General features: G+C 37.0%; 1 protein-coding gene across 1 annotated transcript in view; it reads right to left on the bottom strand.

The window, feature by feature from the left end:
* Positions 1-17,646, bottom strand: part of LOC128227477 (focadhesin-like) — a 194,284-nt gene that overhangs the window by 56,963 nt on the left and 119,675 nt on the right. Inside the window, exons 9-10 of the mRNA XM_052938054.1 lie at positions 3,834-3,921; positions 512-696 (exon numbers count right to left, since the gene is read on the bottom strand). Coding sequence (XP_052794014.1) covers positions 512-696; positions 3,834-3,921 — 273 coding nt within the window. The remainder of the gene's footprint in view (positions 1-511; positions 697-3,833; positions 3,922-17,646) is intronic.

Raw genomic sequence — 17,646 nt, 5'->3', positions numbered from 1 at the left:
AGTTCAATTTTCGGAGTTAGAGCTTCATTGTTATGCATTAAATTGTTCATGATGTGTTTAGACAAATGTCATTTAAATGAACCTAACCTGTCGCAACATCAAAGCCAGTCAGAAATTTCAATATCCCTTGAGTGTTCGAAGAATTTCCATTGTGGAAAATATGAGAATACTTGGAGGATAGAATTTCTTTTCCTGACAGACTAAGTTTCATCCATTTTCAATAAAATGTCATTACGATCACGATTTTCTGCTGCTCTTTATACAAGAGATCTTGTTTATTAAATGTTTCATGTATAGATTTAAATGAAAAATATTCAGCCTTACTCATAAATTATTTTTTAACAGAGACAATGCCACTTATATCAGACAAAAATCTTAAAATCCCTTTCATAATGTTTTGTTTAAATAAACTTATCAAAAGAACCTTATCATGTACCAAAAAAACACAGAAACCCTTAAGCCAAGTCAAGAGAGACATAATCAGGGCGACCTATAGTAAATGTTTATATACCATTGCCATTGATGTGTGCTTTTCAATGAGCTGAATGAGCTCAGAAGCTGATGACATCATCAATTTTTGTGATGATGTATTAACAACTGTACTGGGAAGTGCCAGGATGTTGATCACAGCCAATGACAGGAAACCAGAGCAAACTAGTGGCAAAGAATCTTGTCCAGAGTACAGAATTGTTTTCACTGAAAATTCAAAATCAAAACAAGCAAATTCATTAAATTGATATCCCTTGCCAGATTAGGCAAAGTAGTTGGCGTGGAAATATTCCATCCCAAACATGCAATATTGCTGGAGAGAAAAGGACTCTTATTAACAATAGTTATGAGATACATGTATGTTTGAAACTGTTTGAAATAAAATATAATGTATATAGCATGGCATTTAGATTTGACTTTGTAACCTAGTTTTTGAACCTACCATTACATAACCCAGTTTCAAATTAATAAAAGAGTTCATAAAGACAAACATGACAACCACGAGTTATCACATATCCATACACATTTTTTTTTACTGCTCACAAAAGAGTTCCAGCAAAAAAATACATTTTTACTTAATTTTGTTTAACTGAGGTTGGAGAAAAAGCATCTACCATAGCTGCTCATGTAAGATAGGTTCATCCCAAGCCTCGCGCAGGGTGTTTTGCGGAAATGAGGTAAACCTTGTTCCCGGTAAACCTCTTTTCCGTAAAACACCCTATGCTCAGGTTGGGATGAACCTATCTCACATGAGCCGCCATGGAAGATACTTATAGTCTTTTCTCTTCTTTTTAATCAGTTTGTTTAACAATATAAAAAATGTTGATTCTTTTCTGTATTGGCACCACTCTCACTTCTTAAATAAGCATTACATGATAAATCACCATATGTTTTACATTAAGCGTCTATGTGATTATTGTGTTGTGTAATGGAATATTTAATAACAAGAGATGTTTGTCAAACATTATGCCCCCCCTGAGCGCCATGTTGTCAGGATTATATGGACAATTGAATGAAGATTATGACCATTAAAGTGTGAGGATAAAGTGTGTTATGACCGTCATGACCTTTGACTCTATGAACTCAAAATCCAGAGTCATCAGTTGGTCACCAGAAACCTAAATGTCAAGTTTGAGGGCCATGGGTGCAGGCATTGTCAAGTTATCACAAGACAAGTTTTTTTCGTTCAAGGTCACTGTGACCTTGACCTTTGACCCGATGACCCCTTAAATCATAAGGGGTCATCTACAAGTCAGATTCAACTCCAAGTCAAGTTTGAAGGCCATAGGTTCAGGCATTGTTGAGTTATCACTTGGACAACCTTTTACCATTCAAGATTACTGTGACCTTGACCTTTGGCTCTATGAATCCTAAAATCAATAAGGGTGATCTACTGGTCAGGCTTAACATCCATGTCAAGTTTAATGATCATAGGTTCAGGCATTGTTGAGATATCAGTGGGGGAGATTTGTTAACTTTTTTGCGTTAAAGGTTACTGTGACATTGACCATGGCCTGATGACCCCCAAAGTCGATAAGGGTCATCTACTGGGCAGGCCCAACCTTCATGTCAAGTTTGATGACCATAGGTCCAAGAATTGTCGAGTTTGCTTTCAAGGTCACTGTGACCTTGACCTTTGACCCCTAAAATCAATAGGGGTCATTTACTGGTCAGGCCCAACCTCCATGTCAAGTTTGAGGGCCATGGGTGCAGGCATTGTTGAGTTATCACTTGGACAACCTTTTATCATTCAAGGTCACTGTGACCTTGACCTTTGGCCCAATGACCCCTAAAATTAATAGGGACAATTCCTGGCCAGACTCAACCTCCATATCAAGTTTGAGGGCCATGGGTGCAGCCATTGTCAAGTTATCACTCGGATAACCTTTTACCATTCCAGGTCACTGTGACCTTGACCTTTGGCCCAATGACCCCTTAAATCAATAGGGACCATCTTCTGGCCAGGCCCAACCTCCAAGTCAAGTTTGAGGGCCATGGGTGCAGGCATTGTCAAAGTATCACTCGGACAACCTTTTATCATTCCAGGTCACTGTGACCTTGACCTTTGGCCAGATGACCCCCAAAAACCATAGGGGTCATCTCCTGGTCAGGCCAATTCTCCAAGTCAAGTTTGAGGGCCATGAGTGCAGGCATTGTTGAGTTATCAATCGGACAACCTTTTACCATTCAAGGTCACTGTGACCTTGACCTTTGGCCAATGACCCCCAAAACGATAGGGGTCATCTACTGGTCAGGCCCAACCTCCAAGTCAAGTTTGAGGGCCATGGGTGCAGGCATTGTTGAGTAATCATTCGAACAACCTTTTACCATTCAAGGTCTTTGTGACCTTGACCTTTGACCCATTGAGCCCAAAAAACAATAGGGGTCAGCTACTGGTCAGGCCCAACCTCCAAGTCAAGTTTGAGGGCCATGGGTGCAGGCATTGTCACATTATCACTCGGACAACCTTTTACCATTCAAGGTCACTGTGACCTTGACCTTTGGCCTGATGACCCCCAAAAACAATAGGGGTCATCTACTGGTCAGGCCCAACCTCCATGTCAAGTTTGAGGGCCATGGGTGCAGGCATTGTTGAGTTATCACTCGGACAAGCTTTAAAATTATTTTACCATTAAAGGTCACTGTGACCTTGACCTTTGACCCGATGACCCCCAAAATCAATAGGGGTCATCTACTGGTCAGGCCCAACCTTCATGTGAAGTTTGATGACCATACGTCCAGGAATTGTTCAGTTATCACTTGGACAAGCTTTGGTCTACCGACGGACCGACCGACCGACCGACTGACCGACATGCCTGTGCAAAGCAATATACCCCTCTTCTTCGAAGGGGGGCATAATAATAAAAAAATGCTGATTTTTTTTTTATGATACTATTATTATTTTTTATCATTCATTAACCTCATATGTCAACATTTCTAAATGCCACAGTTAAATATGCATAAATTATCTTCAATATCATATGCATTACATTTAATATTGAGGTCATCCTGTACTTTTCTGTGACCTTGACCATATTATGCGAGAAGACATGGACATTCAACGTAAACAAACAACTTCATCTCCATAACGCTTTTCTATCATGGCCTCTAAAGACATTGAAAATAGCTATTTATTGCACTACTATAGTTGCATATTAAGTTATAACAATGCTAAACGTTTCCAAATTACATATTATAGGACACCAAACCATATATTTATAGTAAGTGCTCCACAAAGGGACATACATGCCATTTTTGTGAGAATCAAAATGAGACACATTCAAACGTAACATATAAGGCTCATTAAATCCAACTCAATAGGGAGATCCTAGAACTTTATTTACCCAGGGAAATTAGTTGCATGTTATCCCCAGGGCGCGCCTGTAACATCAGCTCCCCTAGAATGCCGCAGTTCAAATCACAATGTGCAACCTACAATGTAAAAACTAACATCATTAGCGATGACAATAACTCAATGCATTGCCAATCATTAGCAAAAACCAACAGTAAATGAAAATGCTTTTAACATTTCCCCCCAAAGTAAACAACCTGAATAAATATCCAGCTATTTAATGTATATGGCATTTTCCATCTACTAAACATTGCCTTGGGTAGATTATACAGAACTTTGCTAAAGTAAACTACTATAATGTCATCATTGTATCTTTTCTGCTCTGGAAGTGTAATGGAAAAAATATACATGAGTCTTGTGGTTCACAGTTTTTCTAACAAGATTTATTTTATTAACGTAATTATATGAGCGTATCATCAAAAATTTCACATTTAAAATCTAACAATGATGGTGTTAATCACATGTTAACTAAAACAGAGTTATGAACAATCAATCTAATTTCTCAGTATAAGTATTTGGTAACATTGAATGATAAAACTTGACCCCTGCATCTATTGGATGCCTTTTGAAACATAATGCAAATGGAGTTGTTGAAACACAAGAAAGGTGCTCGCCAGGGGACCTTTTAACATAGATTCTGTAATTGTTTTTTCATATTTTTCAGATCTTTTTCATAACATTTGATATTAATTGTCATTTCAGGAAATGTTTCTGATTTTTTTTTTTCAGAAAAGCATTGTATTTTCATTATATAAACCATGTAAACTAAGTTAATGATCCATTTATATATTTTATAGCATCACAATAAACACATAAACAACTGGTTTTCCTTCTTATAAGTGCCAATTTTTTATTGATAATCTTTCCCGGTGTCTGTAATTCTAGCTTCATAGAAGTAAAAGGTTTATTCTTCCATTTCCATACAACCAGCTTGCATGTTAGGATGCCATTTGCGCTAATCACATAATTTCCCTACAAGAGCATACACTGTATCTTTGTTTCCTGTAATAGCATTTCCCAAGGCAAAATTTTTTATGGAGTACTGTAACTGCTTGAAATAAAGCAACACAATTGAGCTGATAAATCAACACGATAAATCATGGTTGAGCAGATCAACAAACATGATAAATCATGGTTGGGCAGATCACCAAATAATATGATAATTTATGGTTGAGCAGATTCACCAAACATGATAATTTATGGTTGAGCAGATCACCAAACATCATAAATCATGGTTGAGCAGATCACCAAACATGATAATTTATGGTTGAGCAGATCACCAAACATGATAATTTATGGTTGAGCAGATCACCCAAACAAGATCAATCATGGTTAAGCAGATAACCAAACAAGTTAAATCATAGTTGAGCTGAAAACCCATCAAGATAAATCATGGTTGAGCAGATAACGCTACAAGATTAATCATGGTTGAGCAGATAACGCTACAAGATAAATCAAGGTGGGGCTTAGTTAAGGGGCTTTACTCCAGTAATGTTTTAGCAAGAGTTATTTGATTTTTAAGTCATCGGCCCTTTTGTCGCTGAAATGATGTGTTCCAGGTGTATCCATGGTTTATTTTAAAGCTCGAAAGATAGACGTCCTCGGTGACCATGGAATAAATAATACTACAGTTTGTTCGATACAAAAGGGTTCAAATGTTAAAAAGATACCGTATATTTTTAATATCAGTCCCTAAAATAATTAATTATTTATAATTTCAGAAATCTGACTTTAAAACCTTATGAATTAAACCCTCAATTTGGCATTATCAGTTTCTTATCAATCATTTTCAATCCAGCATAGGTAGATACATTTTTTTCTTTTAAATTTCATGCATTTTCCAGATTTTAACCAAAGCCAAGATCAAACCCAACTGCAGCTGAAGTCTAATATTTACAAACAAGGGCATGGAAACAGGATGCTGATGTTGATGTTAAATATGATGATAAGTTATGTGTTTTTGTAAACCCATGGGCATAACTTGACAGTATTGTGAGAGTCATGTGATATCCTCAAGTTATGTGTTTTGCATAGGCATAAAAAAAGACTCCCTTGGAAATCAGTGACATCTCAGACCAAAAAAGCATTTCCAACATAAAATACTGGACAAATTGGTTTATTTCTTCAAAAAAAGAAAATGATCTGAAACGTTTAACACTTTCATTGAAGAATAAGTGGTAATGGACAACATCAGATCTCATTTTACAGTAACATTTGTCTGTATCTGACTGAGTAACTGCACATTGGCTGGCTTTTACATGCACCACTTTCACTTGCACATTAACGGGTTGAAAGCTAGTCCATTAACACCCCTGTACCAATTCAGATCAACAATATCTGACTGTAAGTGATGCATTCTGAGCCTATGTTCCATATCATTCTGAAGGCTCACTTGCAATCAAACACTTTATTTCATGAGGAAAAACAATTACTAAAAACTTTAACTACAATCCAGCCATTTCACAGTAAAGAGTTTCCCTGGTGTAGAAGGGATGATAACAAAACTCACAGTAATACTATGTACAACAGGATATGGTATTCAAAATGCACCTTTTGTTAGAACATTTTTTGTAAACTTGGACATATGTACAAGACAGTGAAGTACCAACATTGCATGAAACATGAGTCCCCAATGATGGTTCTGGGTCTCTATTTTTTAATTAATTATTATGATTTTAAAACAATCTTACAATTTATAATTAGCTGATAAAAGTTCAATATGCACAAATCTATATTGTAATACAATGTTACAGGATTGATCATATATCTGTTCCTGATTTTTCTTAATATAGTTAAATAACAGAATAAGTATTTTTTCATAGTCTTTTACAATTTTAATTATCTTAAAAACAACTCAACTCATCAGGATGTAGTTTGAGAACGCCTTTGTTGCTTTCATAAATATCATAATGACGATATAAGTTAGATTCTGGCAATGGGAATGAACTTCTCCAATAATATACCACAAGGTATTTGTGCCTGATGTATGTTTTTAATTGGTAATATTTTATGCTCAGACTGTTCAATTAAGTTTCATTTTCTATTTTAGAAAACAGATAGTCTACTTATACTTTTGAATTAGGCAACACATTTCTAATACATAATAAATGAACCCATTATTCAAGGAGCAAAATAAAATATTTAACAGTCAAAAAAGATTTAGACACAAGCTTATATTGTTTATATATATATATAAATTATTTTAATGACTAAATTACCCTCACAGATAAATTCAATGCAATGCAACCTGCCATGGTTGTTACGTATGATACTCTTTGAATGAGGTCATTTTAATGGCACACAATATAGATTGATGCGAATAAGAAGTTTTTTAATTTTAATGCATAGAGATGTTTAATTCATTTTAATTCATTTGAATACAATGATAAAAAAAAGAAACAAAAGCATATGATCTGTATGCAGATAATTTTTTTATCTATAGCTAGCTCAAAATTGTTTATGTTTTTTTACATGTTTACTTAAAACCCAATTATCATATCAAATAATACTTGAAAGACTAATAATATTCCAATCACAGGTAAATCTGACTTGCTGACATACAAAGTCTTGCTTAAAAATCCACAGACCTCCAGGTATGACCTTGGAGGTATGAGCACAAATGGCATGTGCAACACAATCTAATGGAGCTTGACAATTCTTAGACGTTAGATTAAATTGCCATTAATAATACTGTAAGTCACTGTGTAGGAAGCAAGCACCTTGAGTGAAAAGGCCAGGGTAAGGGGGCTAAAGGAATGCAGCTGAGGATTGAGAGGTGGACCAAAAAAAAATGGCAAAAGTTATTAAATAGTATAGCACATGCTCATAAATGATAAAATATGCTGAACAAGAGCGGTCACAGACAGCTATATCCTCGCCTCATGGGGGCATTTTTTGTAACGAAAGCCAATCAATGGTAAGGGTAGTTTCTAAGGAACATAAGAAATGCGTAAAATTAAGAAAGGGCAATAACTCATTAAAAAAAGGTCAAATTGCAAAAGCCAGACAATATGCGCTGCGTCACTATATAGTCATCAATCTGTGAAAGTTTGGTAGAAATCGCATGAAAAATGTAAGAGGAGTTGCGAAGAAACCAATTTTAAATGTAAAATAAACAAAGGGCTATAACTCTTTCAAAAATGGTTGAATCGCAAAAGCCCGACAATATGCGCTGCGTCACTACATAGTCATCAATCTGTGAAAGTTTGGTAGAAATCGCATGAAAAACGTAGAAGGAGTTGTGAAGAAACCAATTTTAAATGTAAAATAAGCAAAGGGCAATAACTCTTTCAAAGATGGTCACATCGCAAAAGCCAGACAATATGCGCTGCTTCACTTTATGATCATCAATCTGTGAAAGTTTGGTAGAAATCGCATGAAAAAACGTAAGAGGAGTTGTGAAGAAACCAATTTTAAATGTAAAATAAGCAAAGGGCAATCACTCTTTCAAAAATGGTCAAATCGCCAAAGCCAGACAAAATGCGCTGCGTCACTACATAGTCATCAATCTGTGAAAGTTTGGTAGAAATCACATGAAAAACCTAAGAGGAGTTGCGAAGAAACCAATTTTAAATGTAAAATAAGCAAAGGGCAATAACTCTTTCAAAGATGGTCACATCGCAAAAGCCAGACAATATGCGCTGCTTCACTTTATGATCATCAATCTGTGAAAGTTTGGTAGAAATCGCATGAAAAAAGGTAAGAGGAGTTGCGAAGAAACCAATTTTAAATGTAAAATAAGCAAAGGGCAATCACTCTTTCAAAAATGGTCGAATCCCAAAAGCCAGACAATATGCGCTGCTTCACTTTATGATCATCAATCTGTGAAAGTTTGGTAGAAATCGCATGAAAAACGTTAGAGGAGTTGCGAAGAAACCAATTTTAAATGTAAAATAACCAAAGGGCAATACCTCTTTCAAAAATGGTCGAATCGGGGAAGCCCGACAAAATGCACTGCTTCACTTTATGATCATCAATCTGTGAAAGTTTGGTAGAAATCGCATGAAAAACGTAAGAGGAGTTGCGAAGAAACCAATTTTAAATGTAAAATAAGCAAAGGGCAATCACTCTTTCAAAAATGGTCAAATCGCAAAAGCCAGACAATATGCTCTGCTTCACTTTATGATCATCAATCTGTGAAAGTTTGGTAGAAATCGCATGAAAAACGTAAGAGGAGTTGCGAAGAAACCAATTTTAAATGTAAATAACAAAAGGGCAATAAATCTTTCAAAAATGGTCGAATCGGGGAAGCCCGACAAAATGCACTGCTTCACTTTATGGTCTGTGAAAGTTTGGTAGAAATCGCATGAAAAATGTAAGAGGAGTTGCAAAGAAATCAATTTTAAATGTAAAATGAGCAAAGGGCTATAACTCTTTCAAAAATGGTTAAATCGCAAAAGCCAGCCAATATGCGCTGCTTCACTTTATGATAATCAATCTGTGAAAGTTTGGTAGAAATCGCATGAGAAATGATAGAGGTGATGCAAAGAAATGAATGTCGGACGGACGCACACACGCACGCACCCACACACACGCACGCACGCACAGAATCACGCCTACCATTACTATATCCCCTCCCCTTTTCAAGGCGGGGGATAAAAAACAATAACACAAGTGGTATAAAGCACTTCTTTAGTCAATTGCTAGTCTGTATTACATAATCAATTAACAACAATTTCATTCTGGCATCCCGATCTCGAGTGGTATAATTGGACAACCTAAACTGTTCCCATACGTCACTCGTCAATATGTAAATAAAGAAGAAATCAATAAATAACAAGAGATGTTTGTCAAACATTATGCCCCCCCTGAGCGCCATGTTGTCAGGATTATATGGACATTTGAATGAAATATGCATGGACCGAAATGACAGCTGATTTGTTGCCGTTAAGGCAGTTTTAAGATTATGACCATTAAAGTGTGAGGATAGAGTGTGTTATGACCAAGACCTTTGACCCTATGAACTCAAAATCCAGAGTCATCAGCTGGTCACCAGAAACCTAAATGTCAAGTTCGAGGGACATGGGTGCAGGCATTGTCAAGTTATCACACAGACAAGTTTTTTTCGTTCAAGGTCACTGTGACCTTGACCTTTGACCCAATGACCCCTTAAATCATAAAGGGTCATCTACAAGTCAGATGCAACTCCAAGTCAAGTTTGAAGGCCATGGGTTCAGGCATTGTTGAGATATCACTCGGACAACCTTTTACCATTCAAGATCACTGTGACCTTGACCTTTGGCTCTATGAATCCTAAAATCAATAAGGGTGATCTACTGGTCAGGCTTAACATCCATGTCAAGTTTAATGATCATAGGTTCAGGCATTGTTGAAATATCAGTGGGAGAAGATTTGTTAACTTTTTTGGTTTAAAGGTTACTGTGACATTGACCTTTGCCTGATGACCCCCAAAGTCGATAGGGGTCATTTACTGGTCAGGCCCAACCTCCATGTCAAGTTTGATGACCATAGGTCCAGGAATTGTCGAGGTCGCTTTCAAGGTCACTGTGACTTTGACCTTTGACCCCTAAAATCAATAGGGGTCATTTACTGGTCAGGCCCAACCTCCAAGTCAAGTTTGAGGGCCATGGGTGCAGGCATTGTCGAGTTATCACATGGACAACCTTTTACCATTCAAGGTCACTGTGACCTTGACCTTTGGCCTGATGAGCCCAAAAAACAATAGGGGTCGGCTACTGGTAAGGCCCAACCTCCAAGTCAAGTTTGAGGGCCATGGGTGCAGGCATTGTCGAGTTATCACTCGGACAACCTTTTACCATTCAAGGTCACTGTGACCTTGACCTAGGGGTCATCTACTGGTCAGGCACAACTTCCATATCAAGTTTGATGACCATAGGTCTAGGCATTGTTGAGTTATCACTCAGACAAGCTTTAAAATTATTTTACCATTAAAGGTCACTGTGACCTTGACCTCTGACCCGATGAGCCCTAAAATCAATAGGGATCATCTACTGGTCAGGCCTAACCTTCATGTCAAGTTTGATGACCATACATCCAGGAATTGTTGAGTTATCACTCGAAAAAGCTTTGGTCTACTAACAGACCGACCGACCAACATACCGACATGCCTGTGCAAAGCAATATACCCCTCTTCTTCGAAGGGGGGCATAAAAATATTTCAATTAGGCCAAATAAAATAATATTTATTTTTTTTGTGACATGTCTGAAAAAATTCGGGTAGGTGAGGTAGGTTGGTTTTGTCTTTTTGTTTTTGTTTTTTTCAGTAACATACCCTTTATATTCTGGCTGTAGATTGTGTATACTAAACACTGCTTGTATGAACCTGAATGGCTTTTGCTCATGCTCTGTAGCATGCTATTAGACCTGCTTTGTAACATACCTGTAGGTGAGTGGTTCAATTTTGCATAATACCCCACATAAGCCATCAATGGTGCTTCCTTAGTGCACAGGACGCAAGGATTCGGGTAAGAAAGCTTGTCACATCAAATCTTAAGCAGCTGAACAATGGTGGCTGATGCTAAAATATGAACTAGTTTATACCCAAGAATATGTGTCTGCCTTTACTTTAGAGTGGTTGAGATTTCTTCTCACCTCTTAAGTGACAAATGTTTGTCCAGAAAACAGACTAGCAACTTAAAAACTAAGCTTAGTATCTGAGCTAAAAATGATCGACAGAGGTACAAATATCTGACGTATAATTATTTCACATTTAACTTGTATTAGCCTAAGCAAAATACTATTCATTTCTTACACATAGTATTAATACTAGTTCAAAAGTATTATTTATAGGAATGTTACTTCATCAAAACAACTTCATCCTCTTTTAAAAAAAAAATGTAAGGATTAGCCAGTCATGTACAGATGTTGACATCAATGTTCTAACAGATGACGTGATGCTTGTAGGGCAATGAAAGTTGTGTAACATATCTACAGATGTCCAATTTTAGGGATATCATCCCATCCCCTGTGAAGTTTCCACATGGATACATTTTTTAAACTACATGGTGCCTTCATGGAGATTGCCATAATTATTGTTGTTGTTGTTTTTCAGTTCAATGAAAACATGCAAATATTTATGATTCGTACCTATTTGGAACAAATTTTTTTACGCAAATGAGATTTAAGGGTTCGCGGTTAAAATGTTGGATGGTCATGTCCCCAGAACTATAAATATTATTTTGTTTGGCCTAATGCAAATAAAAGGATTGATTCTTATTTTGCTGTGTTCATACAATATGAACGCTCAGTACAGATTTTGCCAATTTTCTAAGCAGCGAAACTGGATTTGCAAAATCGCCTCTGAGCATTCATATTGCATGAATGCAGGAAAATTCAATCCTTAAATGTATTCATACCTCTAATGTATCTGTCTCTAAAACCATTGTAAATTACATTAAATTAATCAGTATTAAGAGTAATATATCTTAAGTTTCCAGCTTTTTCATGGTCAGTTTTCAGTACTATAATGATTAAAATATCTACCTCTCACCCAAAGTTTATCTTAAACCACCTCAGTAGCTCAGTCATAAATTAAAGCAGCTCTAATGCCTAACAGCATCATCATACCAAATCACATTACCGTAAATGACTGGGTATAAGATGATAGGGGGTATTAGAGGCAGGCAAAAAAATCCGTGAAAAATCTGATAAAAAACTTTTAATCTAAGTTTTGGGTTAAAGGACGCATAGAAAATATGTCAAAATCGTCTGTCAATCTTGGCCACCATGTTTGTTGACAGTGACGGAATTTTTTTTTCCATGAAAATGGCGATGGTTATATTTAAAACCATACAATGATAATGCAGAATATGTTTCATTTTTATTTGTTTCATGTTAGGATAGGCACTGAAAATTACTTAGTGTGACAATTGGTTTCTGGATGGCACTGAAATGTACCTTTTATGACTATTTTTAAGATTTCTTTCTGACAGTATATCGTAAACGATAACCAGTCGAGAATGAATAGGGAAGTTACTGTATGCAAAAACTTTATATTGTACGGGCTTGTTCTCAAAGTGTCAACACCTACAGAAAAGAATAAAGAACATGGAAAAGTGCGAAAATCATGACCATTATTTCCTTAGTTTGTAGTATTGGTATGTAAAACAGGTCTAAAGGCAGTGCGAATTTTTCACACCTTATCAAACTGAAAAAAATATTTTGACAGTGCCCAACTTTGCTTTTTTATATGCATGTTTAATTATTGTTTCATTCAAATTATATGAATAATTTTAATAATTTAAATCGTACAATTTTTTTTTAAAATTATAAACATCTTGCGATATACCGTATCCCGATCTTCAACTGCCGTTTTAACCCGTATATACTCAATCGAAATGACGCGAGTAACTTCCCTTCCTACATAAATGTAAACAAACTCTCGGCCTCAGAAAAAAGTTCAAAAGCTTGTTACTGGGTATTATACGCAGGCTTTTTTTTACATCGAAATCTGAGGGAAAAAAAGCGTCTAATGCCCAATGACATTTACAGTAAATGGTACTAGCAGACAATGGCTCCCTTGCCTGGCACTCAGCAATGGAGGGTAACACTGGGATATTTGGAGAATTCAGTACTGGTTAATGCCCAGGGATGTTCTCTTCCAATAATACAGGGATATTCAGAGAATTCAGTACTAGTTAATGCCCCCGGAAGTTCTCTTCCAATAACGCTGGGGTATCTGGAGAATTCAGTACTGGTTTATGCCCAGGGAAGATCTCTCCCAATTATAATGGGATATTTGGAGAATTCATTACTGGTTAATGCTCAGGGAAGTTCTCTTCCAATTACACTGGGATATTTGGAGAATTCAGTACTGGTTAATCCCCAGGGAAGTTCTCTTCCAATTATACTGGGATATTTGGAAAATTCAGTACTGGTTTATGCCCAGGGAAGTTCTCTCCCAATTATACTGGGATATTTGGAGTGTTCAGTACTGGTTAATGTCCCCGAATGTTCTCTTCCAATAACACTGGAATATTTGGAAAACTCAGTACTGGTAAATGGCCAGGGAAGTTCTCTTCCAATAACACTGGGATATTTGGAGAACTCAGTACTGGTAAATGTCCCCGGAAGTTCTCTTCCAATAACACTGGGATATTTGGAGAACTCAGTACTGGTAAATGGCAGGGAAGTTCTCTCGCAATAACACTGGGATATCTGGAGAATTAAGTACTGGTTAATGTCCCCGAATGTTCTCTTCCAATCACACTGTGATATTTGGAGAACTATGTACTGGTAAATGGCCAGGGAAGTTCTCTTCCAATAACACTGGGATATTTGGAGAACTCAGTACTGGTAAATGGCCAGGGAAGTTCTCTTCCAATAACACTGGGATTTGGAGAACTCAGTACTGGTAAATGGCCAGGAAAGTTCTCTCCAATAACACTGGGATATTTGGAGAACTCAGTACTGGTAAATCGCCAGGGAAGTTCTCTTCCAATAACACTGGGATATTTGGAGAACTCAGTACTGGTAAATGGCCAGGGAAGTTCTCTTCCAATAACACTGGGATATTTGGAGAATTCATTACTGGTTAATGCTCAGGGAAGTTCTCTTCCAATAACACTGGGATATTTGGAGAACTCAGTACTGGTAAATGGCCAGGGAAAATCTCTCGCAATAACACTGGGATATTTGGAGAACTCAGTACTGGTAAATGGCCAGGGAAGTTCTCTCGCAATAACACTGGGATATTTGGAGAACTCAGTACTGGTAAATGGCCAGGGAAGTTCTCTTCCAATAACACTGGGATATTTGGAGAACTCAGTACTGGTAAATGGCCAGGAAGTTCTCTCCAATAACACTGGGATATTTGGAGAACTCATTACTGGTTAATGCTCAGGGAAGTTCTCTTCCAATAACACTGGGATATTTGGAGAACTCAGTACTGGTAAATGGCCAGGGAAGTTCTCTCGCAATAACACTGGGATATTTGGAGAACTCAGTACTGGTAAATGGCCAGGGAAGTTCTCTCGCAATAACACTGGGATATTTGGAACTCAGTACTGGTAAATGGCCAGGGAAGTTCTCTTCCAATAACACTGGGATATTTGGAGAATCAGTACTGGTAAATGGCCAGGGAAGTTCTCTCGCAATAACACATGGGAGAAAAGACTCAACTGTAAATGGCCAGGGAAGTTCTCTCGCAATAACACTGGGATATTTGGAGAACTCAGTACTGGTAAATGGCCAGGGAAGTTCTCTCGCAATAACACTGGGATATTTGGAGAACTCAGTACTGGTAAATGGCCAGGGAAGTTCTCTTCCAATAACACTGGGATATTTGGAGAACTCAGTACTGGTTAATGCTCAGGGAAGTTCTCTTCCAATAACACTGGGATATTTGGAGAACTCAGTACTGGTAATGCCAGGGAAGTTCTCTCCAATAACACTGGGATATTTGGAGAACTCAGTACTGGTAAATGGCCAGGGAAGTTCTCTTCCAATAACACTGGGATATTTGGAGAACTCAGTACTGGTAAATGGCCAGGGAAGTTCTCTTCCAATAACACTGGGATATTTGGAGAATCAGTACTGGTAAATGGCCAGGGAAGTTCTCTTCCAATAACACTGGGATATTTGGAGAACTCAGTACTGGTAAATGGCCAGGGAAGTTCTCTTCCAATACACTGGGATATTTGGAGAACTCAGTACTGGTAAATGGCCAGGGAAGTTCTCTTCCAATACACTGGGATATTTGGAGAACTCAGTACTGGTAAATGGCCAGGGAAGTTCTCTTCCATAACACTGGGATATTTGGAGAACTCAGTACTGGTAAATGGCCAGGGAAGTTCTCTTCCAATAACACTGGGATATTTGGAGAACTCAGTACTGGTAAATGGCCAGGGAAGTTCTCTTCCAATAACACTGGGATATTTGGAGAACTCAGTACTGGTAAATGGCCAGGGAAGTTCTCTTCCAATAACACTGGGATATTTGGAGAACTCAGTACTGGTAAATGGCCAGGGAAGTTCTCTCCCAATAACACTGGGATATTTGGAGAACTCAGTACTGGTAAATGGCCAGGGAAGTTCTCTCCAATCATACTGGGAAATTTGGAGAATTCAGTACTGGTAAATGGCCAGGGAAGTTCTCTCCCATACACTGGGATATTTGAAGAACTCAGTACTGGTGAATGGCCAGGGAAGTTCTCTCCCAATCATACTTGGAAATTTGGAGAATTCAGTACTGGTAAATGGCCAGGGAAGTTCTCTTCCAATAACACTTGGATATTTGGGGAATTCAGGATCTGTCAATGCCCATTTAGAAAGTTCTCTCCCATTAATACTGGAATACTTGGAAGTTCAGTACTGATATATGGTCAGGGAAGTTCTCTCCAAATAATACTGGGATATTCGGAGAATTCAGAACTGGTGGTCTCCATACTATAATAATAATATAATAATGTATTGATACTTGACATATAGAACTATATCTGCTTGTTTCTCATTCTGTTTTCAACTTGGTTCAACTTGACATACTGTATTGCAGCAAATTGGCTCAGGCAGACCTTTATAAACTCTAAATACAAAACAAACAAATATCATTTTATCATTGAATATTCTGTCCATTCTATAAAGATTCCCATTTACTATGAGGTATATCATTTTTCCTTAAGTTATTGAAATGTGGGCTTTGTTGGAAAAGTCTTCGTTGCCTTGAATCATCCCTCGTACATAACTTTTTCATTTTGTCTGAGTGCTAGAATTTTCCTCCTTCAAACTCTTTTTCTTTCTACTACAAAATAATGAATTTTCCTGGCAAACAATGACACTTGAAAATAACAAAAAATTAAAAGTGAAAATGACCTAAAATGGGTTATGATATGGGTGATATCTTGTTATTGCTTGACATAACAAAGGGTTATAATAACACCAGTATATCTTGCCAACTGATTTATTCCTTTAGGTTCCAAAGACTATTCAGGCATCTATATAATGACTCTTCAAACTGGAGAAGCAATAGGTCTCTTCATTACAAGTGATATAAAAAGACTTGTCACGCTAAGCTCAGACAGAATACTTGTTCATATAAAGAAAATTGTTAAAAATATATCATACAGTTTCACTTTTTTTTCAATGATAGTTGTTTATAAAGTCTCAGTTTAAACCTAGATGTTATATTTAATGAATAATGTCGAAGAAATAAAGGAAATGAAACATTTTCGTTGGTGTATCCCGGAAATCGTATCTCTGTTACGGAGTCAAGGAGGGTGCATGTTTGTCCCGGAAAGTCAAAAAAAAAAAAACGAAAAAAAAATCTCAGAATCAATTATCTTAATTTTACCCGATAATTGATCTATTGGCCTATTGTTGTGCTTAACGAGTCGGGAGGGTTCTTGTATACAAATTCATTGTTTTCATATGGATTTGTTTGGTCTTATGAATGATAGCTTTTAATTGATGAATTGATATTTTTCACACATTTTACCGACAAACGAGCATGAAGGTAAGTTCAAAGAAAGTGACAAAATGAGTAAAAAAACAAAATTAAAACACGGAAAACATCCCATATTCCATTCAAATTTCAAAGTCGATATGTCGTTATACTTTAAACAACTTACGCGTCCATAAGGAATTTTAGTGTTTTGAACTTTTTTTCGAACTATCGTTGTGTATATTGAAATACATATTACACATAGAAAATCTATTGTATTATTTATTCATTTTTATTAATTCATGCTGGTATGATTATAAAACGCAATAAAATTGAAATCCTTCCGTTGATGTTCTTGTTCAAACCCACAAATATCACGCCCTGCAGAAACCGTGGGTCTTTCTCCTGACGTGACAGACACGTCGCATGTTCTCAAAAGCGCGGGAAAA

This window comes from Mya arenaria, chromosome 3 (genome assembly GCF_026914265.1).
Source record: "Mya arenaria isolate MELC-2E11 chromosome 3, ASM2691426v1".
NCBI lineage: Eukaryota > Metazoa > Mollusca > Bivalvia > Myida > Myidae > Mya > Mya arenaria.
The sequence above is the reverse complement of the archived record's forward strand: the minus strand, read 5'-3'. Positions and strand labels throughout refer to the sequence as shown.